General features: G+C 47.5%; 1 protein-coding gene across 8 annotated transcripts in view; it reads right to left on the minus strand.

Moving 5' to 3' along the window:
* GALAK (galacturonic acid kinase) overlaps positions 1-24,018 on the minus strand; it is an 81,476-nt gene that overhangs the window by 25,736 nt on the left and 31,722 nt on the right. For 6 of the 8 annotated variants that reach the window (XM_086522934.1, XM_086522928.1, XM_086522931.1 and 3 more), the window contains 4 exons: positions 13,481-13,552; positions 13,337-13,380; positions 13,110-13,245; positions 12,954-13,019 (listed from right to left, as the gene is read on the minus strand). In XM_086522934.1, coding sequence (XP_086379060.1) covers positions 12,954-13,019; positions 13,110-13,245; positions 13,337-13,380; positions 13,481-13,552 — 318 coding nt within the window. Of the gene's footprint in view, positions 1-12,953; positions 13,020-13,109; positions 13,246-13,336; positions 13,397-13,480; positions 13,553-24,018 lie in introns of all 8 variants that reach the window. The other 2 variants (XM_086522936.1, XM_086522935.1) reach the window with 1 other exon arrangement.

Here is a 24,018-nt window from a genome sequence, read left to right on the forward strand (position 1 = left end):
ACTCTCCAGGATCCCACTGCACTCGTACCAGAGGGCAGCTCTCCCAAGGCCAAAGCCTGCAATGGCCTGTCTCGAGAGTTGTTGGGTCAAGATCTACGTCACAAGTCCTTCCACAGATGCCCACTACTCGTATCCTCTGAAAACAACACTGCAACCTATGGAGCCTCTACTGAGACTCTGTGTAGTCGACCCTCGCCCAGGATCTCGAAGAACATGGCGGGTACACTCTCTGAGCAAGCTCGAACTGCAATGAGGACCTCCAGTCGCGTGAAGGACCCCATCCATTTGGGAGTTGCTGTATCTAAAGGAGTGAGCCACTCAGCTGGTGAAGCCTCTGTGATGTCCTGACACATGCTCTGCACCCCTCTCATGCCCTACACTTGGACGCTCTAGAACTCCTCTGGCAAACCTGAGAACTGAAGCCAGTCGCCTAGAGTGCGTGCTGGACCCTCTACCATGGGACCCCAAGAAACATGAGGCCTACTACCAATCAAGTGGCCTCTCTGAATGCTAACCATGGGGTTCCAAACAAGAAGCTGTCTCAAGCACTCCTCTGTGCAAGTGAGTTGGTGCTGCTCCATGCCACTCCGCAGCTGCTCCCAAGAGCGAAGGACGCTCGCAGTAAAACAATCCTCCAGTCTCCTGCTCAAACCAACTATGCACATCTTTGTAAAGATCCATCTAATGGAAGGTCTCCAAGGGCCTCTTGTATGAGGCACTCAAGCTCTAAGCCGCTGAAGCAAAAACTCCTTCCAGGGCTCCTCCCTTGGAAGCAGTCCTCTGACAACAAACTTCCCAAGAAGGGCTTTGCTCTGCTGTGCGAGGTCTATGATCCCTAACCCCCCCTGAGAACAAGGTAGAGTGATGACCTACCAGATTAATTTGACCCGGGCTAGCTGGGTGTCGCGCCCTGACCAAAGAAAGTCCTTGATCAAATGCAGGAGCTCGAAAAGATCCAACAAGATTTAATGTACCACATAGTAGCCAACAACACCTGGTTAATCACTACAACTCCACTTGCCAAAGAGATTCGTGCCGAACTCGAATGTAGCAACTTCCTCCTGATGGACAACAGGAGGGGAGCAATCTGTTGCTCAGGAGACAAGTCCAAGCCAACCTGACAGCCCTTGTAGCGAACTGCAATCCCTAGGGGAATCCATGTAAAACCCTCACCTGGCAACCAATCACACGTAGGAGCACTACCAACACAGAAAGCCACTCTCTTCCTCCAGTTGATCAGTGCGCCTGATGCACAGCAAAACGTCTCAAGAGCCTACTCACACCTGTGCAGGTTGGCCACCTTGCCCTCCAAGTACAAACCTGAGTCGTCGGCAAACTCAGCATCCAGTAGCTCATCGCCCCGAATAGGGAGCGCTAAGCCACACAGACCAACCTGCTATGAAACCAAGAATCTACTCATCACCTCAGCATAGAAAAGAAAGAGAAAAGGGGTTAGAGGACGGCCTTGTCTGACCGAGCATGAGAGCATGAACCGGTCCCCTCTACCTCCTGCCAAAAACACTTGACTGTGTGCACTTCTGTGCAGAGCTGACACACCTCTGATCCATGCATCTAAAAAACCCATCCTGCGTAAAGTGCCCTCCAAGAAGTCCTAGTCAACTCTGTCGTAAGCCTTCTCAAAATGGAGAAGAAGTATCACCAGATCCTCACCTCGGAGGCGCGCGAGGGCAGACACCTCCCAAAAAGTGAAGATGTTGTCAAGGATACTGCGCTCCTTGACAAAACCTATCTGGGTCCCATGTATAATGCTCTCTAGAAGTGGCTGAATCCTCAAACTCAGAGTCTTGGCTAGAATTTTGTAGGCTGAGTTGAGGATGGTGATAGGCCGCCACTACCGAATCTCATCCAAGGAGCCACCCTCTTTGGGAATGAGGAAGATCAAGCCCTCACTCATGCTGTCAGGCATCTCTCCTGTGTGCACGATGTACTGAAAAGCACTGCAAAGGTCGGAGCCAAGCAAGTCCAAGTACTCCAAGAAAAAATTGAGAATCAAACCATCCTCACCAGGACAACTACCTGGGGGAAGTGCTCTGAGGGCCTCATAGAGCTCCTCTAGTTGAAGAGGCAACTCAAGCCTCTGGCGCATCTCCTCAATCACAAGACCTCTATGCCCAAACCTGCTCTGTACATGCATCCTGACGCTCTGACTGAGGCTCTACTGACAGCAGGTCACGGTAAAAGTCAGTAGCAACTACACGCATAACCTCTGGCTCTGAAGCAATTCACCAATCGGGTCTCCTCAATTGGCTGACACTGGTGTGCGCATAACAGGGTCCCAGTGTCTCAAAGAACGCCCCAGTCACTTTGTCACCCACCTAGGTCCACTAAGAGACCTGTCAATGGAAAGCAAACTCAGGGCGCCTCTCCTCTATGCTGGCTAGCTCCTGACGAGCCTACTACAGCTGCTCCCCCAACCAAGGATTGTCTGGGTGCTGCTCTTGCATCCTCTACAAGGAAGCAACGCCCCGTCGGAGACGCTTCTCCTCTACCCTTGCTGCAGCTAGGCGAGCCGTAGACTCCTAGAGGAAGAAGCGACTAAGTCGAACAAGTCCAAAGGACACTCTGTCAGCAAGGGAGTCCTACGTGTCCAAGCTCTCTGTCCAAAGAGCCACCACTTACTCTCTGAGCTCTGAGTCTAGCAAGATCCTCTCAGGGATGCGTATCATCGTGCTCCCCCTTCTTTGTCTATCTGTCACAGTGAGGATCACCGGTGCATAGTCTAAAAAAGATGTCCCAGTCAAAATGCAAACTGACCCACCCAAGTCACAGATGTGATCATTGGTGTAGAAGCGATCTATCTGAGATAGATTCACTCCTCCCACTCTACGGTCCGAGCGAGAGAAGGCCAAGCTGTCTAGGGGCCTCACAAAGCCAGAGTGTTGCCGAACATTTGAAACCCTCAAGGTCATACATAGCCTCTCCCAAGCTGCCAACTGAGCCCCGTGCACAATAGCATGGCTGCCTCCAATCCTATCAAAGGGGTCCTCCAGCATGTTGAAGTCACCCCAATGCACGATTGCTCTGCATGCGGCAGAGACTCTACAATGTGAGACCAAAACTCTACACGTGCACTTGCCACATTGGGCGCATAGATGTTCAGGAAGCCCAAGAGGCAACCCTGAACCTGCATAGTAATCCACTGAGCCCTGCCAGGCACAATAAAACCTCTGCCCACAATGGCCTGTTGCCAAGAGTCTACAATAGTTATACATACCTCTCCCTGGATACCACGAGGTCCAAATGCAGCTGACCAAAACGTCTCATATCGACCACGCAAAAGCTGACCACATCGTCTAATGTGGCTCTCTTAAAGATGATGCTCTTGCAGCATAAGAAGATCAATCTCTCCCCCCACAAGGCACCGCTGAAGCTCCTGACGCAATCGACACCGCTGAAGCTCCTGACGCAATCGACCCCGCTGGCGCTGAAACTAGGGCCCACCTAATCCTTGCACGTTCCATGAGACAATCCTCATGGAGAACGAGAAAGAACCGATGTTGCAACAACAACTAACCGTGCTATCTTCGAGGCTGGCTTGGATGGGGAATAATCTGCACCCGAGCATCCCCGAGATAGGCGTGACCGCAAAGACTGTCTAGCCCAGGCCCAAGAAGAGCGTATCGTACGCAGGGCAACCTCCTCTGTCTAGGAGTCCTCATGTATGTATACATGGCATGGTGGGCTCTGCGTGTCAGCAAAGAAGTGTATCACAATGTGTCTACATCCTGTCGTGTCTAGAGATGTCACTGAGAAATTGGCCAACGGCCACAAAGACTGTACCAGATCTATAACTCCCAGGTCTCCCGTGTGGTGAGAGAACTGGAGGGCCTATGCCTGCAACCAATCCATCACCGAGTCTAGAGTCCACTCAGACTGGTCCCTGCCACATAAGGGAAAAGAGAAGCCGACAGTTGTGTCCAGGACCTCTATCCCTCTAGCTGCATTGAACTTTACATGAACTCTGAAACAAGCTGCCTCAAAGTCTGGTGAAGAGTCGTTGAGAAACCGTGTGAAGTTGTAGGCAAAGAAGTCCCACCTACGACGGATGTCGAAGCTCATCAGTCCACAAGGAATTGCTTGTCACGTGACACATCCCAACCCTATGTGTCCGTGGACAAGCTACACCACAGCAAGGTTCAATCAGTTCAGTCGAGTCTAGATTAGCAGTGATCTGGCACTTTTTGTGAGTCTATTCGTAGACCGTGCATGCCCAGTCACTTAGCATAGATGCATATCCTCCGGTTGCACACAGCATGATCATCGGAATTCCCATCAGAATCCATTAGCATCAGTTAGGGGAATTTTCCAGTGCATTTAGCCTATTTTCCTATTTTTGGTTATTTTCACTTATTATTTTTAAGTGACTTGTTGGAAAGTAGGTAGGGCAATTTTGCTAAGTTAATATATAAGCAAACCCAAGTTAGCACTTTCTGGCAGAAGAGGCAGCAGGAGCTTCCCGCTCAACAAGAAAAGTCTCAGCGGTACCCCCCCTTCATGACACCCTGGCGTTTTCTAGCGGGACTACATCGCCACAGACCTAGATCCTCCCATCCCTAGCAGGATCGCCCCTCAGCAGATCAGCCCATCCTTAGCGTTTTTCCCACGACCAACCACCCTCAGCCTTAGCATTTTTGACCATCAGCGGCAGCCCCAAAAGCCAGTGTTTTTGGATTGCTGCTGTTCAGCATTTTCTTCAGCAAATTCAGCAACTGCTAACGCCAATATCTGCTGCCTATTGCTGCCATTTTTAGCATGGAAAAACACCTGCAGTAACCAGCGTTTTTTCAGCCTCCATCATCAGCAGAAAACGCAGCAATTCCAGCCGGCAACATCAGCGTTTTCATCCTCAGCATGACCCCCGACATAGCCGATCATTTTCAGCCATCAAGACAACAGTAGATGTCACCAGCGTGTGACTACTATCTATCCTTTTTGTTGATTTCTTTCTTATTATCTATTTACTTTCACTTTTTGGAAACACCCCTTGGGAAATCTAACTGCCCTGCATTGCATAGCTAGTGTGGAACTGTCCAGAGGGAGTCCACGCCTAAGGGAAAGAGAGCACTAAGGTTGGACAAGGACTATGGTTAGCCAAGTGGGGTCATTGACTAGCCAAAGTGGAATCCTTTGCTACAGAGGCTACAATTCAATTCTGGATGTGGCCGCAGTGTACAAAGAGGGTCGGATGACCTAGAAAGATACAATGGCAGCATCTCCTAAAATTTAGGGAACTGCTATTTTGGGACCTGAAAATGTGTTAGCGTCATTACCTCTGGAATGACAAGGGGAACATTTTCTTGCTCTGCTACAAAGTCAACTGATGCACCAGTTGAGATATTTTTAGCCGGGAATGCCCAAAGTCGGAAAATGTGCCATGTGGCACTCTGTGAGCATTCTGCTACTCCTGGCTTGAGAGGGGGCGCCTAAAATGAGAGAGGAGGCTGATTTTCAGAATTTGTCACAGGTTAAGAGCTATGGAGTGCTTGCTTTCCCTCCTATGTACAGTGCGGTGCCAGGAGTGATGCCCTGCACGCTACGCATTGCCCTCTCTCTCCCCTTTGGCAGTATGTTATGCCCCTCTAGTGGGCTCTTCATTTGACCAATGTACAGTTGTGTGGGTTCATGCGCGATTGCCGAGGCAAGAGCCTCTTGCACAGGTACTGGATTAGCTAGCGGCTAATCCCCCCCCCCCGCAGGTACAGGTGAATTCGGAGAGGTTTCACGCCAGAAATCTCGTCCGATTCAAAGGGCAAGTAGCCCTACAGGTGCGGGAGCTCGAGGACTTGCTACGGATGCGACCGGCACGCGAAACGGAGCCCGAAACAGTAAATTACAGCCTGCTGTGTATTTTTGCAGGTTTAGGGTTTTGGCCCTAAACGGACCCTAATACCCCCAGGAGGTTCGGGGACGCGAGGGGACCGCTGTACAGGTGATTTGGCGCATTTTCGGGGCTGAAAACAGAGAATTCAGCGTGCTGCAGATTCTCGCCAGGTTTTGCAAAGTGCCCGTATGCGTCGGGAAAGTCAGTCAATGCGTGGGAATACTGACTGTGAAGGGTTCTAGTACAATTATGCTACCGAAATCGGGCTGGAACAGTGGAAATTCAGCCGAGTTTGTGCGGGGCAGCGTGTAGGGATCCACAGCGTTTATTCCCTCTTTTGAACAATAAAGAAATACCGAAAGGGGCGCCTAAGTTAGGGGCCAATCTGGTGTCGGTCTACTCATATAGGTGCAATCTAGCAGCCTGTATCCCTCTCCCCTTTGTTGTGTCTTGAAAGTACAAGTAAAATAGACGATTAATAATGGGTGAAAGCTAAATCAAGGTTTAAAGTAAAGTCTACCGCCCTTTTTGGATTGAACACGCCGGTTTCAGTAGAACAGCCAGTTTCAGCCCCGAAAACAATCCACAAACTCAGCCAAAGAAGATCACAGATTCAACCATCGAGTCGTCGTCGTCATCGGCATAGTCCCATTGCATACGCATTGTACACCTTTGTGCAATCAAAGTAGACCACTCTCGCCGACGAGAGTGGGGCCTTCGGAGAAGGGTTTTACAACCTCTCGGGTGTCGTATCTCTTTTCTCTCCTTCTCTCAGTCTCATTCACTTGCACGCACAATATCCACTCACTTTGTTCGTGATCACAGTACTCTCCATAAGACGGAAAGCTCTCTCTTTCCCTAAGAACTAAAAGGAACCTTGAGCAATAAAGATCACTAATCTTGAGAAAATACAACATTCATTCCGCTGCACCCTACACTGCTGCAAAGGGAGACGTCTGCACCAGAAGGAGGGTTCCCAAAAATGTTGTCCCACTCTCGCCAAGCGGCTCGTGGCAAAAGCGCTGCCAAGAGATCTCCTAGTAGCCAAGGAAGGTCCTACCCCATGGGCCGGCTATGGGGTAGGAGCGAGAGGAGATGTGGAAGCAAGGGGGCGAGGGGGGGGCGAGGAGCGGCGGAGGGGAAGGGGAGAGGCAGAGAAGAGGATGGAGGCGGGGGAGGAGGGGCGGACGAGGACTCGGGGGGAGCAGGAGCTGTCGAGGGTGAGGGTAAGGTGGAGGGTGGAGCTAGGGCCTCGTCCTGCTGCTGAAGAGGGTCGAAACAGTTCCTATGGGAACCTATTGCTGGTGTGGAGCCTGGCGACAACCCAAAGGGCCAGGCTGACGTGGTGGCCCCTGTCGACGCCGACCACTGACCTACTGCCAACCCTCCTCTTCCTGGGCCCCAAGCTCGAAGGGTGAGTCTGCCTGAGTACCCTGTGACTCTGTCTACTGATGTTGGCCAACCTTAAGAGGTTGGGGCTGAGTCTGAGGTGAAGATCGGGGCCTCCTTCGTGGACAGGCCTTCGCAAGATGGCCCATCTGTCGACAAATGAAGCACTGATTCGGGAGGCCCGAATACTCCACGCTCTGGCGGAGCCAACCACCACTCACCCAAGGTAGTAGAATGACCTTCGAGAGGGTGTGGGTGTCCCGAACCAGAACACGTACTGTGGGTATGCCAGCTATTTTGGCAGCTACAAAGGCTTCCATGCGAGGTGTCTCCAGGACGGTCCCAATCTCTGAGCGAATACTGGACAAGAGCGGAAGGTACTCCCTCCTCATGCCGGGGAAGCAAACTGAGATGGGAAGGTCTGCCTCATCGACAGAACATCGGTAGCTGGGTGGAAACCATGGCGCCACTATAGAAAATGAGCTCAAATTGCTCGGATGGCCAGGAGGCTCATCGCAATGACTCTGGATGCCATCTCGAGGGTCTCAAACTCTATCTGGTAGTAGCCACGTCCGAGAAGCTAAAGGACGAGGATCTTGTCCACCTCTGCTAAAAGGCGGGCCTGGAGGAGATTACACATCTCTCCTCTGCTAGGTCAGGTGCCAATGATCTTGCAGATGACGGAGGTTGCCTTGAGGCGCTCCACCTCTGCCTTGACACGCTTGCTCTGTCGGTGAAAGACCAAGTCTGATGGTGGGCTCTGCACGGTCGGGCGAGGGGGCTTCTTCAGAGTCCCTTTGGAGTGGAACATGAGCCTCCATCTGTATTTGCTGTTGTGTAGGAATGTGAAGCGAAAGGAGACGACCCTTTGAAAAAGCCCCGACAAGCAATGTCAGGAAACCAAAACCTTCGAAGCATGTCGAGAGACACCTTCATGGGGAGAGGTGGCAGCGAACGAAACGGGGAGGGGGGACAGCCTGCGAGCTCAAAGATAGCAACGATGTTCCAATTTCCCATTCCGGGTAACTATGCAATGATGAAGATCACGGCAGTACTTTTTAAAGTTCAATGATCGAGGAACCCACGAGGCAGTGTGGGTCAATAAACTTCAAAGATTTCTTCACAGATTAGCCACAGTTGTTGGTTGACTACAAAGAAGCCATGCCAGTACCTCACCATACAAAGGGGGATGTCTCGTGCTCATCTAACCCTATGTGCATATGGACAAGGTGTAACTTCTACCTCTAAGGTTTATTACAGCCTAGGAAGTGTTCTAGCACCCTTGTGAGCCTAAACGCAAGACCTGCATGTCCATGCACTCTAGAGTAGTTGCATATCATTTAGCTATAAAGGTGACCCCCAAGGTCACCATTCACAAGCAAGTCAATACCCACAATACCCGAGGGCAGCCAACCCAACAGTTCTATCAACCTTGTGTTTCCTACACCAGTACCATCAGCCTCTTGGCATTTTCCCATCAACTGTACCAGCGTTTTTGCACCCAGCTTTCAGCCATACCCTAGCGCCAACAGTTCAACACCAGATCAGCCATCAGCATTACATTCATCAATCCTTGCAGTTTCAGCCCTCAGATCCATCATCAAGACCAATATTTTGTCAGCCCAACCTCGACATCAGCCATACCAGATCAGCCCTTAGCCTCTTTGAGTTTGTAGATTCTAGACAGCATCCCTAGCGTTTGCATTGAGGCCAAAACGTCAAACTCGACATGTTTTCAGGGCCTCAAGATGAGAAGAAAACGCTTGCTTCATTGCAACATCTTGATACCGATTTCTCTTGGCAAATTCATTGAATCTCAGAGAGAATGCTTTGCTATGGTGGTCAACTATAATACTACATGGGCAAGCACCAAAGACATGGGTGGGATTCAAATAGTTGTTTGCTTCCCTATGCTTGACACCAGCATATAAGGCAATATCTTGACTACCTGGAATCACCTGGAGGTTGACCATCTGGAAAGAAGTCACAAATAGAAAAATGTTCTAGAACTTTGGTTGTATGACAAAAGTGTATCCTTCTAGATAGCTACAATTAGTACCATAACAAAATCACGTTACAAAACGTTTCACAGTATGGGTAATCACTACCACTGCGAAAAAATCGGTAGGGATTGAATACAAATAGACGTACATGTCTACTTATGCATGCTTGCATACCTACAAATGCATGTATTCATACATGCATGCATGTATTCATACATGCATGCATGTATATACTGTACACACATACTTGTATGTATGTGTACTATACACACATACGTACATGCATTATACATCATACGTGCACAGCCCTAGATACATGCATGGATACACGCATGTATGTGTCACAAACTGCTGACGTGTCTGTCTCTCGTGCATGTGGGAGGTTCCAATTAAAGGATCTTCTTTGGTTCTTGCGTCTTTGGGTTTTGTGGGATTTCTCCCAATCCCATCGGCACTTTCTCCTTCCCTTTCTCAAGGGTATGAAGAATCTTCTGAACTTCTGGATGGGAGAGAGCTTTCTGCAACTCTTCCGCCTACTGTTGAAGGATATTGAAAGAACAGAGCCAACCTTCAGATTACGGCCGAGGGGCCTAAACCCTAAGAAGAACAAGCCACAGCAGAAGAAGAAGTCCTGCCAACTTATGGGACCCCGTCCGATGGGGCTCAAGTGACATAAAGGCATATAAATAAAGCAGGACCCCCCCACACATAGAAGGATTTTGCGTGGAGCTGATGACGTGGCAATTGTACGGAAAACCTGGATTTTCCGTTGATATGATGATGAGGCAAACTGTACAGATTTCTACGTTTTGCACTGACTGTTGACGTGGCAGCTATACGGATTTCCGTGATTTACGTTGGCAGCTTTTGAGCACCTGCTTTTGTACCGGATGCTTTTGAGTTTAGAGTTTTTCATGTAAACTACTTTTGGGGGCCTTTAAATATGAGCCATGGGCTCATTCTCTGGTATGCTTCTGGACGAAGGTGCAGAGGATGGAGTATTGGCTTATACTTTGATGATGCAATATAAAGAAATACTGAAAGGGGTGCCAAGGTTTGGGGCCAATACTCTCTCGGGTGGAATTCCGCCACTTCGTGTCACGTGTGCTCTCTCTCTCTCTCTCTCTCTCTCTCTCTCTCTCTCTCTCTCTCTCTCTCTCAGTTCAGTTGTTATTGAAGTGCTAAAAGTCTGTTCAGTCTGTTCTTTTCTATTGGCATGTGGTGCCCGTCTTGTGACAGTATGTGTATTTGTGTGTGCATATCAAAGTACTAAATACGGGTATTGTATTTATAGTTGGTATGGAAAAACTCATAAATACACATTTGGAATGCAATCTTGGGTTGACCTCGACGAGTAGATGGAGAGGTACAGCTGCGAGTTGCCTCTTGAGTTGAAGAGGTATTGCTCAAAGCAGAAAGCTTTCAGAGATACATACATCCACGTAAACATCATATGTGCACAGCCCTAGATACATGCATGCATACACGCATGTATGTGTATTTGTGTGTGCATATCAATTACAACCAATACGTACGGTACTAAATACGGGTACCGTATTTATAGTTGGTATGGAAAGACTGATAAATACACATTTGGAATGCAACCTTGGGTCAACCTCCATGAGCAAATGGAGAGAAACTGCTGTGGGTTGCCTCTTGAGTTGAAGAGGTATTGCCTAATGCAAAAAGCTTTCAGAGAATGAAGGCCCACGCACATGATGGCTATGACTTGCTCACAATAGAGTTGTCATTCAAGAATGAGGATTCAGACCAGATGTCGAAGGACAAGGTCCAGATGGAAGGCAAGAAGATGACAAAGATTTTTCCGAAACAGAAGTTTGGTCAGCACGCTATAGAGCCACAGCTTCAAGGTGGAACCGTGCATACTATATGGCCGGGATACGTACGTTACTGAACTTTATTCCATACAAGAAAAGTTTGTGTACGTAAAATACGTACCATTGTAAAATAACGTAAACTATCTAGGATTTTCTAGAAGATTTAAAAGCACAAGTCGCCTATTGAATAACCAGCAAATATCATCTACAAACTTTCAAGCAAGACACACTTAATGAAATTCAATGGCAATACGAAGTCAGTGAATACTGAAACTTATACACTTGAAGAACATGTCACCATTCACGTTTAAACACTTGAATTCAAACCAGACGATTGTAGACAATGAAACTACTAAAAATAACAGATCAAAGTACTGCAAACAAATGGCTCGTCACAAAGAGGCGAGCATAGTACATACAAATGTCGTACAGGGCATATAAATAGACTATGAAGTCCGCAAATTTTTAATATTGCTGCAAGTTGTGTTTCCAGAGGCTTATACAATCTGCAATTCATATTAGAAGGCTAAAAAACCCTCGCAAATCCAAGGCGTCCTCATTGGCCGCTATTTTTTATTATAAGGACATTTTTATTAAAAAAATGTGTGCAGACCCTTTCCGTACGTACAGATCCGTACATATAGTACATACGCTGTGGAAAGGATCCGTACCTGCGTACTAATCCAACCTTGGCAGCTTTCAACCAGTTTGGGGACAATCAAGTCATCATCGATGATCTGTCCATAGACTAGCAATTTGTGGGGCCTATGGAACACACGCTAGCCCACCCACAGGTATTCATAATGCAATTTGGAATTGCAACAATTCATTCTGGGCATAGCCTAGACGACTGCAGCAAGCGATGGAGGGGAGAGATATGCTAGCACAGACACAAGACAGGGCACCTTGAGAGACTCATGAGGAGTGACTTCATAAGAGAGCTACAAGGGGGAGGAGCTAGCCTCCACCTTAAATGCTCACTCTCCTCTCCTTGTTCACAATAGATTGATCTTCTTGGTCCCCTGGTATCACGATTCCGATATTGCTGCTTTAAAGAGAGAAATGAAATGTTATATTAACGTCTTCAAAAAGGCCAAAGTGACCTGTGAGACCAGAAAGTTACAATGTGGTGAATCTGATACAAGGTCTGAGTAACAAAAATAAAAAGGGTGCTAAAAAAAAGAGAGAGAATACTACTATAGAATCCTGTCAACACAACACAATGTGGATGTATCCTCCGAAAGGGCTAAATCACAGGAGATCCATCATCGGTCGCTGGCGGATCTTATCAATCTCCTCCATGGTCAGTAGTCTGACCAAGCGTCGTGCATGTCGGGCCAGAGAGAGAGAGAGAGAGAGAGAGAGAGAGAGAGAGAGAGAGAGAGAGAGAGAGAGAGAGAGAAAAATGAAATGAAATGTTATATTAATGTCTTCAAAAGGCCAAAATGACCTATGAGACCAATCTGTTACAAAATGGTGAACCTAATACCATGTCTGGGTACAAAAGAACTAGAACAAAGATACTACTACTAGAACAAAGAGAGAGAGAGAGAGAGAGAGAGAGAGAGAGAGAGAGAATTATCTTAAAAATGCATCTTTGGAGAGGAATCCTTTTCGTTTCTGAAAGTGAAACTTGCTGGTACAAATCCAAGGCAGGGATAGGTGTCTGCTACTTGCCAAGTGCACAGGAGTGCTTGCCAAATGAGCCAAACAAACCCAGTTTCACAAATACTTGCTTTCTTATTGAGGATGACAGTGTTAAACTTAATGCAACAATTAGTATAATTACATAAGCATCAATAAACAGCCAATACTCAAAAATGTTTAGGACAAAAAGGAAATTGTATGGGCTGTCCCTGCCAAAAGATAGCATGAACTTACAGCAGCTGAAGAGCTTATTCCAGCACTATGAAGTCCCTTAAGACCATCAACGAATCCATAGATTCCCTGTGTTCAAACCAGTCCTTTTAGTCGGTCTAAGCTCCAGTATTGCACTAAATATGGAAGATGACATATGCTCTCCGTGTTCATACTTGCCTTGTTGATTATGTATCCCCTTTTCTTTAAGGCATACACAGCACCTAGGGCATAATCACCCCAAGTGCCATCTTCCAGGTGTTTAGCTTCCTCCTTTGATGTGGCAAGACATCCTTTAATAAGGTCACCATCCAGCCTTTTTCAAGCAACCAACCTCTTTGAGAAAACTACACATGAGATGTCCACATGCACAACCTTACTCAACCCCTCTCAACATGGAGACAAACCTGAACTGCACGTTTCCTCCAAATTGTCTTGATTTTAATACAACCTGCAGCTCTTTAGAACTGAGCTTCCAAATTGAGGGAAATTAAAAATCCATGCTATTTTATAAGCACAAGACTTGTAGCACATCCTCAACAAGCAGTTACCTCATTACCATCTGAAGAGATGAAGCCAAGCAGCATGCCTTTATCTAGAGCCATCGCTGTAACCAATCCACCCTGTTGTCACAAAGAAGTTAAGATCAAAATCATAGCAACTAATCAGAAGCTCCAGAAATTAGAAATTCGAGACCCATCCACCTCTCATAGATCATGATGACTTACTAAGCCACCATCAAAGTCACAAAACAAAACAACCAATTCACTGATTGGTTGAGTCTACCATACCTCGACTGAGATAAACTGAACAACTTAGTATAATAACTTATCAAACTCTAAGTTTCCTTTGACAGACCAGTTCCTTTGATTCGCTATCGATGAAGACATGCAGATAAATTAAAGCTTTTCACCCTCCAAAAGATTATAAATTTGGAATGTAAGAAGAGCAGCTTTTCACCTCCTTTGTCTATATTTTGCATCTCCAGTCTGATGAATTCTTTTATCCGTAAATATACTATTGGAATTAATCACGAGAAGAAGCTTCCAACTTCCATCACCCGACCCATTGAGATTGGAAATGGAAGCCAAGGCCAAAGACGGAGTAGGAAATCGGGCAGGGAAAAAGGAGAGAATATTGGGGCAAGAAAAACAAAAGCAAGACCAAAATAACAAAACCTATTATTAAAAAAATTGATGTTTCTTTGTGTCAAAGATCTAATGCAAACCAAGAAGGGCAGGTGGGCATAGGTGCATACAAAGATATACCTTCATACGTTCAAAATAGTTTGAACTCACCAATTATAAGAGGGGATAAAACATTCACAAAACTACATAAGCAAGGGACACAAGAAAACAAGGAGAAAAGAAAAAGTTGAATCACTTTATTTGCTACTAAACAAAACTAGACTAAACAAAAGATTATTCACTTAAAAATGTTTTTAGAGGAGGCATAAGCAAATTAAGTTGAAACAGTTTACTTGACTAAAACTTGAAACAAGTACTCAACTTTAAACTAACAAGGATAAGACATCTCAAAAACTTAATCAGACTCCACACAACAACTTCTAAAGGAACAAACTCTTAAATCCTGATGTAAGCTAAACAATAGGATTGAATACTACTACGAACCTACGAAGAAGAGGCTGAAAATAACCAAAGAAGTACAAAGATCTAAACTTGAAAAAATGTAACCTCAACTTTGCTGCTTGTCCAAATAGGAAGAATAAGAATATCACCTTTATCATGCATAGCTTGGACAACAGCTATGACATCCCTACTCACGTCATCAGTGCCCAAGAGTAGGTCCAGGATTGTATAAAGGTCATTCATGCTTTGAGCGTACTCTATAAAACCAGCGAACTGAGTTTCTATCACCCTCCGGAGGTGATGCGCATCTTAACCATGATAAAGGCTAGCATTTGTCAAGCAAGAGCAAAACTACTAAAAGCGCTAAAGATCTAAACATCAAAATAGTGTGTTACTAAGTCAAACAATAAGTGGATTTTTAAGCTCCCCACTTTTATTGAATTTATTAGGTGCCATCAGAGGTTTTGTTTTATAGACGCCAATCTGCATCCTCCAGAAGTACCCTAAACAGAGGCCATACCCATCATCCTAGTCCCAAATGCTGATACACCTCATTATATGCCTCCTTTGCAATGTAGGGGAGAACCTTGAAACCTAGGATATCTGAAAGATTGAAATAAAAATGTTAGTTATTGGACTTCATCAGCATCAATTTTACTCTTGAAACCTGCGTGAGATGGTCATTCAGAAGTAAGTGGAAAGAAGCAAGCCAAAAACTCAATAAAGAGCACTCTTAATTATAAGACAAGCAGCTAGAGTGCCACTCATGCTCTAGCCAGAACACACTCCCCTTGCAATATTAATTTGTTGTTGGCATTGCAGACAAGATGTGTTATCGGAGGAAGAAGACAAGCGGCAAAGCAACGAGCGGCTAAGAAGGGAAAGACGAAAGTATGACTTGTACCAAATTTTATGGGGACGCACAATTAACACGATGGTGAGAGTATTGAGCTAGAGTGTGGGGCAAAGTGCAAGATCGGGAGGCCTTAATATTTTTTTACATGGGAGCCAAGGCCAACCTTATCTCTATTGAGATGGCGGCTCGTCTTGTAGTCAAGCCCCAAGGACATGTGACCACAAATGGATGCAGTGCTCGTAGTACGAGTGCATGAAGTCACCATAACGCCTCTCATTCGCAAGCTTCGCTTGCATTGTCAAGATTATGTAGGGCACGAGCACTTCCATATCATGCCACTTGAGGAGCGTGTTGTGCTTTTGGGCATGCCTTGGCATCACAAGAATGATGTGGTGGTCTTTCTAAGACCTATGGATGAATCTGAGGATTCGAGTTTTTTTTGAGTTAGAGTCGAAATGACAAAATTTCCTTCAAGTTTATCCCAATTGTTCTCGAAGAGTTTATCGGGTGAGTTGCTTCCAAAAAGACCAAAAGGTCACACTATTGATTTGATTCTACGAAAAACCCCTCAGAACCGACCACTGAATGGGATCTTCTCACAGCCATCGCAATGATTTGTAGTACCTATCCCTGTAAGATGCTTGAGAACATGAGTAATAGTACTTGTCATGCTTTCCCCACAATACTTGAACTACCACTGACAAGTACCCGACCCTTGTTGAGCCGACATAGTCACTAATCCGATCACGTGTGTGTGCGTGTCCCACAATGGGTTGGGTTTGCAAGGCATTTTACTTGCAAGAGAGGAGCACACAATGCACAGTACCTGTATCTCTGCTAAAACTAGTCGCGCTCAGCCGCAGCAACGCGTTTTTCGAAAGAGGCCTAGTCAGCTGAAATAGGGCAGCAAATTTTTATTTTTTATTTTTAAAAGCATCCGTACGGATCCGTATTGTACAGTTGTGTTGTACGGATAGAACCCGTACGGACGTACAGATGTAACCTTAATTTTTGTCAATGCCATTTTCTGCATAGCAGTTCCCTTACAGTCTTCTACGGGTTGTGCTACATAGCACGTGTTGGCCTCACTTTGTTTCTTCTCTTTTCGGACAATTTTCACATCAGGTGTAGGCACTCGCCATGGCTGACAACAACACAAATCTGTTCAAGATGTTTGTTGCTGAGGATAAATTGGATGGGGACAATTACCCAATGTGGGCTTACATGATGCAACATGTTCTTGTGTCAAAGGACGTTTGGAATGTTGCGCAGGGCATTGATGTACATCCTAGTTCTGTGGATACAGGAGATGTTGAGGATGTTGCAGGTTTCGGTGGCAGGATTGCTGCTCCTAGAGCTACAGCTGAGCAAGCTCTTTGGGATGTTAGAGATGCGCAGGCTCATGCATTAATTGCATTACCTGTGAAGCGCACTATCACTCCTCACATTCGCTCTGTTCAAACTTCAATCAGCTAAATAGGCTAGGGATATTTTGGTTGGTCTTTATGCAAGTCGCAATGAGGCTAAAATTGCATTGCTGCGTAAAGAGCTGGAATCACAGATTATGCATGAGGAAGATGACATGGACACTTTCCTTCCTGGTATCAAGGATATCAATGAGCAACTCATTTCTGTAGGCGAAGTCATTTCAGGTAGTTTCCTTCTGCAGACTGTTCTTGATGAATTGCCAGATTCTTATCATACTTTTGCTAGTACTTGGAGACTTATGACCCAAGGAAATCTTGATGTTGTCAAGTTTAATGCATTATGCACATTGTTGTTGAAAGAGTCACTTTTAAGAAAAAATAGGGCTAGACAATGTGCAGTTGAACACTCTTTTATTGTTGCTTAAAGAAAAAATGGTAAAAGCAATGTAGCCACTTCTCATGGTTCTTCAATCACTTGTTTCCAAACCTTTTGTTGGTAGCACCTCGTGTGGGAATTCTAGTGAAAAGGACAAAAAGAAGATGCGTTGCCATTATTGTAAAGCTAATGATCACTTGATTAAGCAGGCAAAAGAGGCTAAGAAGAAAGAGACCGGTTCCACTACAAGTACAACTATTGTAGAGTCTTTTGTGAAAGGAGATTGTAATGCTGATGTAGATGCAGAATGGGCTTTTAGTGCAAACTGCACTTATGATCCTTCTGTCCATGATGCATGTATGTCAAATGTTGCAGATTCACATGTGTGGTACTTTAACAGTGCTGCTACAAACAAAGCACATTACCTCATATTGTGACTTGTGTACCTCTCTCGAGGCTATCCCTCATGGGAATACAATCACTTGTGCCAACAATGCCTCTTATCCAGTCAAGGGGGTTGAAAAGATTTTGTTAACTGATATGAGTGTATCACGTGCACATCTAACACTATGTGTATGTGGACAAGCTACTTCATGACAAGGGTTCAGTTAGCCTAGCTTAGGAAGTGTTCTGGCACTTTTGTGAGTCTGTTCGCAGACGGTGCATGCCCAGGCACTTAGAGTAGATGCATATCCTCTGGTTGCACACAACATGATCATCAAAATTACCAACAGATTCCATCAGGAGCATTTTACAGTGCAGAAAACCTATTTTCCCTATTTTAGCCATTTTCCACTTATTATGATTAAGTGACTTTTGTTGGAAACTGGATAGGGCAATTAAGCCAAGCTTGTATAAAAGAAAACCTAGTGCTAGTGGTTTCTGGCAGATGAGGAAAGGAGAGCACAGGCTTCTAATTCCAGCAAGCCCTCTAGAAACCTTCTCAAAGCAAGAACCCCTCCACAACCCTAGCGTTTTCAGCCTGATCTACCTAGCGTTTTCAGCCCTGGTTTGACAGCGTTTTCAGCCTTGGTTTGCTAGCGTTTTCAACCTTGACATTCACCAGCAGATTCAGCGTTTTTCAAGCCAGCAGATTCAGCGTTTTTCAGCCAGCAGGTTCAGCGTTTTTCGTTAGCAGATTTCGGCACTTAGCTTCAGATCAGCCCCGTCATCGTCGACAGTTGCAGATTCGCAAAGCATTCAGTTTTCAGCCCTACTCTCACATCGTCGTCTCCGACCTAGAACCACATTGCATTGAAGCGCCAAGAATTTGCATCAACATCTTGTACCAGATTTGTACAATCAATAGCATAGACTTCTCTCGCCATCGAGAGAGGGGCCCTTGGAGGAGGGTTTGACAACTTGTCAGGTGTCGTATTCTTCTTTCACTATCTCTCACTCTCAGTACTTTCATGCACAGAGTTTACCCACTTTGTTTGTGATCATTTGCACTCTCTCACTAAAGGAACGGAAGGCTCTCCCTTCCGTAAGTAAAAGGAACCTTGAGAACAGTTTGTAGCACTCATCTTGAGCAAAGTTCAACATTCAATTCCATTGCACCTTACAAAGTGGCAGTTCTTTCACACTTGTTGATGCACTTTATGTACCTGGGATCAAGAAAAACCTTTTGTCTGTATCAGAACTTGCTAGCCTTGGTCTTCTTGTCAAAATTGTGAATGACAGATGTACAGTTCATGATCTCAGTTTTGGTAATAAATTGTTGTATCCGGCATTTTATGCTCTGGGCTGTCTAGCTCACTTTGTATGACAAGTATGGGAAGAATTTTGCACATGCGGTTTTGGATTCAAAGGCTATTTCACGTGCAAAGCTTTGACATGCACGTCTTGGGCATCTGAAGTTTGCCATTTTGCTGCGTTTGCAGTAATCTGATATGGTTGCTTCTTTGCCGCCTCATGAAGAACCTATGAAGCATGTTTGTGATGGCTGTATTTTGGGTAAGATGCAGTGTTTGAAGTTTCCAAAGGACAGTTCAGTTAGGGCCACACGCAGATTGCAACTTGTGCATAGTGATGATTGTGGGCCTATGCAAACTCCGTCCTTGGGCAATTACCTTCACTTTGTAGCTTTCATTGATGATTACTCCAAGCAGGCATGGGTGTATCCGATTACAGCTAAGTCCGCAGTGTTTATGTGCTTCAAACAATTTCTGGCTCTAGCTAAAAATGTCTTTAAATGTATTATGGGCACCCTCCGTTCAAATCGAAGGGGGGAGTATATGTGTCATGAGTTTTAACGCATTTCTAGCTAGTCGTGACATAAAACACCAATGTACAGTGCCGAATACACCTCAGCAAAATGGTGTTGCTAAAAGAAAAAGCAGGTCGCTTACGGAGATGGCACGATGTATGGTCAAGAGTCAAGCTTTATCACATTCGTTTTGGCTTGAGGCCATCAAGTGTACTACTTATGTACTCAACAGGTGTCCTACGAAAGCTTTGAAGTCTATGACTCCATATGAAGAATGGTATGATAGAAAGCCTTCTATTGATCGCATGCGCGTTTTTGGTTGTTTGCTTATGCTAAACGCAGCGCAGAAAAATTGGATGATAACGTTGTTAAATGCATTTTTGTTGGTTATAGTACTGAAAGCAAAGGTTACAGGTTGTACCATCCGCAAACAATGTGTATCTTGGTTTCACGAGATGTTATGTTCGTGGAAGATTCTATTTAGCCCTTGTTGACATGTACTAGAGGCAGTAATGTAAGCTCACAAGACATTTATGCGAGTTTATTACCTCTTTTGAGTGGTGAAAATTTGAATGTAAATTCGAATGAGGCAAATGTACAGCCTATGGGGGTTTCAGAAAATGCTACAGGTCAGCCTATTACTGATGCATATGTACATCATATACTTAATGTGGAAAGGGCTAAGAATAAGCAGCCTAGAGGTATGCCAAAATGGTTGGTGCATACTTTGCGTGACAGTAGATTGGATGCATCATGCACCTATTGTCAAAGTCAACGATGCGGAAGCGTAGAGACCAAGGGGGGAGAGAGAGAGAGAGAGAGAGAGAGAGAGAGAGAGAGAGAGAGAGAGAGAGTCTACTGAACCAATCAACCTTGGCAATGAATAACTGAATGTGTATACAATGGAGGCAAGGGAATGCTTATATAGCAAGCCCAATAAATTGCCCTACCCAAGACTTTGACAAATAAGTAAAATAAATAGCCGAACATAAGGAGAACCTGTGCGCTCGCTGCTGCTAGCACCCCCGTCCCTGCGCCATCGCCCCCCCCCCCCCCCGCTACCCTCGCGCTGTGGCCCTGCTTATCCTCTCGCGCGCGGCAACCCAGCCCGCCCCCCCCCCCCCCCCCCCCCCCCCCCCCCCCCCCCCCCCCTGCTGCGCGCAACCCTGCCCGCCTTACCCACTGCCCTCTCGCGCTGCCACCCCCCTCCCGCTGCCCTCTCGAGCTACCACCCCCCTGCCCGCCTTATCCGCTACCGACCCGTTGCCCTCTCGTGCTACCACCCCCCGCCCGCTGCCTTTTCCAGCCCCCCCCCCCCCCTCTGTTTCTCTTCGCTCTCCACCTCATTCGCGAAGATTCCCTGCATCTGGCTCTGGCAGTGTTGTTCTTTGGACAATGCTCGCACGTTTTGTTGCAGAGTATTTTCTCCTTCCGCTTCTCCGCCACAACAGTAGACATAGATAGAGGCTCCAGCTCCGCCACAGAGGGACTCGTCCGAAGCCCCCTCGCCCGACCCCGCTGAGCCCACCATTCGACTTGCTCTTTCGCCTACGGAGCAAGCGAGCCTAGCCACAGAGGTAGAGCGCTTGCAGGCGACTTTTGTCATCTGCAAGATTCTCGGCACCCGACCCAGCAGAGGAGAAGCTACGTGACCTCCTCCAAGCCCGCCCTCTCGCGGAGGTGGGCAAGATCTTGGACGTACAGATACTCGGACGAGGTTACTATCATATCGAGTTTGAGACCTCCGAGTTGGTGTCCAAGGTCATGGCCATGAGTCCATTGACCATCCGAGCAGCTCGAGCCCACTTTCGACAGTGGAGACATAGTTTTGACCCTGCTTCGAATGTTCTGGTAGAGGAGGCAGACATCCCCATCTCCATCTCCTTTCCGAGTTTGCGGAGGGAGTACTTACCACTTTTGTCCAGAATAGGCTCAGCCATTGGGACTGTCCTGGAGACACCTCGCACGGCAGCCTTAGTAGCTGCCAAGGCAGCTGGCATTCCCTCAGTTTGCGTTCTGGTTAGGGACACACACACTCCCGAAGGTCATTCTTCTGCCTCGGGTGAGTGGGGGTTGGTTTGGACAACGTGTGGAGTATTCGGGCCTCCCGAACCAGTGCTTCATTTGTCGACAAATGGCCCATCTTGCGAAGGCCTGTCCACGAAGGAGGCCTCGACCTACACCACAGACTCAGCCCCAGCCTGCAAGGGCTGGCCGGCAACCACAGACAAAGACACGACGCACACATGCAGAGCCACCCTCTGAGCCTGGGGCTCCAGCGGAGGAGGGATGGCAGCAGGTCCGTGGTCGACGACGGCAGGGGCCACAGCGACAACCTGGCACTCAGAGTGGTCCTCAGGCGCCTACCCAGCAGCAGTGGGTTCCCACGGGGAATTTCGGTCCTCTTGAGCAGGATGAGGTCCCTGCTCCAGCCCCCACCCCAGCTTCACCCTTGACAGCCCCTCCCCCCCCAGAGTTCCCCCCCTCCTCATCATCCTCCCCCCCGCCGCCTCTTCCCCCCGCCCCTCTACCTCTGCCGCTCCCCCCCGCCCCTCTTCTCCACCTCTTCCCCCTGCTCCTACTCCCGCTCCAGTTCCACAGTCAACCCAGGGGGCAGGGCCTTCTCCGACTGCTAGGAGATCTCTTGGCAACGCCTTTGCCACGAGTCGCTTGGCGAGAGAGGGACAGCCTTTCTTGCGACCCCCTCTACAAGTACAGACGTCTACCCTTGCAACTAACCCTCGTGGTCTGACGAGCATCGACATCCGGCGCCGATGCGACTTCTTCGACTACGACTTTACTCGTTTTCTCAGCGACCCCTCAGCAGACCATGAGGCAGCCTGCTTCAGGGTCCATGTTCTGTTCCTTGCAGCTAGGGGGACAGAGGACTTGGACTCAGTGGTTGGCTTCTCCTTTCCCCTTTGCGGCAGGGACCAGGCTGAGTGGACTCTGGACTCAATGTTGGGATGGTTGCACACACATATCCTAGAGTTCTCTCACCACATGGGAGAACTTGGAGTTTCAGACATGCTTCAGACTTTGTGGCCATTGCCCAAGTTTGCGGTGACACCTCCGGATACAGCAGGATGTAAACACATTGTGGTTTACTTCTTTGCCAATACACAATGCTTGCCATGCTATGTACACATTCATGAGGACTCCTGGACAGAGGAGGTTGCTTTACGTACGGCTCGCTCTGCTTGGGCTTGGGCTTGGGCCAGGCACTCGTTGCAGTCACGCCTATCTAGAGGACACTCGGATGCGGATTACTCCCCATCCAAGCCAGCCTCGAGAATGCAAGGAGAGGGTTTTAGGTGGATTCCCCCAGGGACTACAGTTCGGTACTTGGGCTGTCAAGTTGGTTTGGAATTGTCTCCCGAGCAGCAGATTGCTCCCCTCCTCCTGTCTATCAGGAGGAAGTTGTTACACTGGAGCTCAGCATGATTTTCTTTGGCTAGCAGAGTAGTGGTGGCCAACCAGGTGTTGTTGGCGACTATGTGGTACATCACTTCTTGCTGGATCTTCTCGAGTTCTTGTATCAACTAGGTAGAGAGGCTGATCAGGAACTTCCTTTGGTCAGGACATGACACTCAGGTAGCCCGAGCCAAAGTGGCTTGGCACGTCATCACTCTTCCTTGTTCACAGGCAGGGCTTGGGATCATTGACCCAGCACAGCAGAGCAGAGCCCTTCTTGGGAAGTTCATAGTCAAAGGACTTTTTCCAGGTGAGGAGCCCTGGAAGGAGTTCTTGCTACAGCTGCTTCGTGCTAGGGTGCCTCAGGCTGGAGGCCCCTGGCGACCTTCGACCAGATGGATCTTCACAGAGATGCGCAGTTGGTTTGAGCAGGAGACTGGAGGACCGCTTCGCTGTGAGTTTGCTTCGATCTTGGGAGCTCTTACGGCGAGGCCTGGAGCAGCGACAACGTACTTGCACGGAGGAGCGTCTATGGCAGCCCCTTGTTTGGAACCCCATGGTTAGCACTCAGAGAGGCCACTTGGTTGGTAGTCGGCCTCATGTTTCTTGGGGTCCCATGACTCGTTATAGTTTTCAGGCTTGTCAGAGGAGGTGCAGGGTTTCCAGCTACAGGGCATGAGAGAGGTGCAGAGCATGTGCCAGGACATCTCAAAGGCAGTTCCAGCTGAGTGGCTCACACCTCTCGAGCCAATAGCACCAGGTGGATGGGAGCCTTCACACGATTGGAGGTTCTCATCTCAGTCCGGGCCTGCTCAGAGACTGTTCCATCCCTTTTCTTCGAGCTACAGGGTGAGGGACGCTTCCAGCGAGTTGCAATAGAGGCCCCGCAGGTGGCAGAGTGCTGTTTTCAGAGGATCCGAATGGTGGGCATCTGTGGGGGGACTTGTGTCATCGAACCTGACTCAGCAGCTCTTGAGACTGGACATTGGAGGTTGTGGGCTTGGAAGTGTTGTCCATTGGCACGAGTTCAGTGGGATCCTAGTGAGTCGCTTTGGAGGGACCCTTTCTCTTCTGCACACCACCCAAGTGTCCCGTTCTTTCAATACACTGTTCGACTGGGACGTCATATACTAGTAGCACAGAGAGAGGCCTGCCCCACTGCAGCACCTCATTGGCAGGAAGAGGGTCTCACAGCTGAGTTCTTGGCAGCCTTCTGGG

Source organism: Adiantum capillus-veneris, chromosome 11 (genome assembly GCF_014529385.1).
Source record: "Adiantum capillus-veneris isolate H3 chromosome 11, ASM1452938v2, whole genome shotgun sequence".
NCBI classification, from domain to species: Eukaryota; Viridiplantae; Streptophyta; class Polypodiopsida; order Polypodiales; family Pteridaceae; genus Adiantum; species Adiantum capillus-veneris.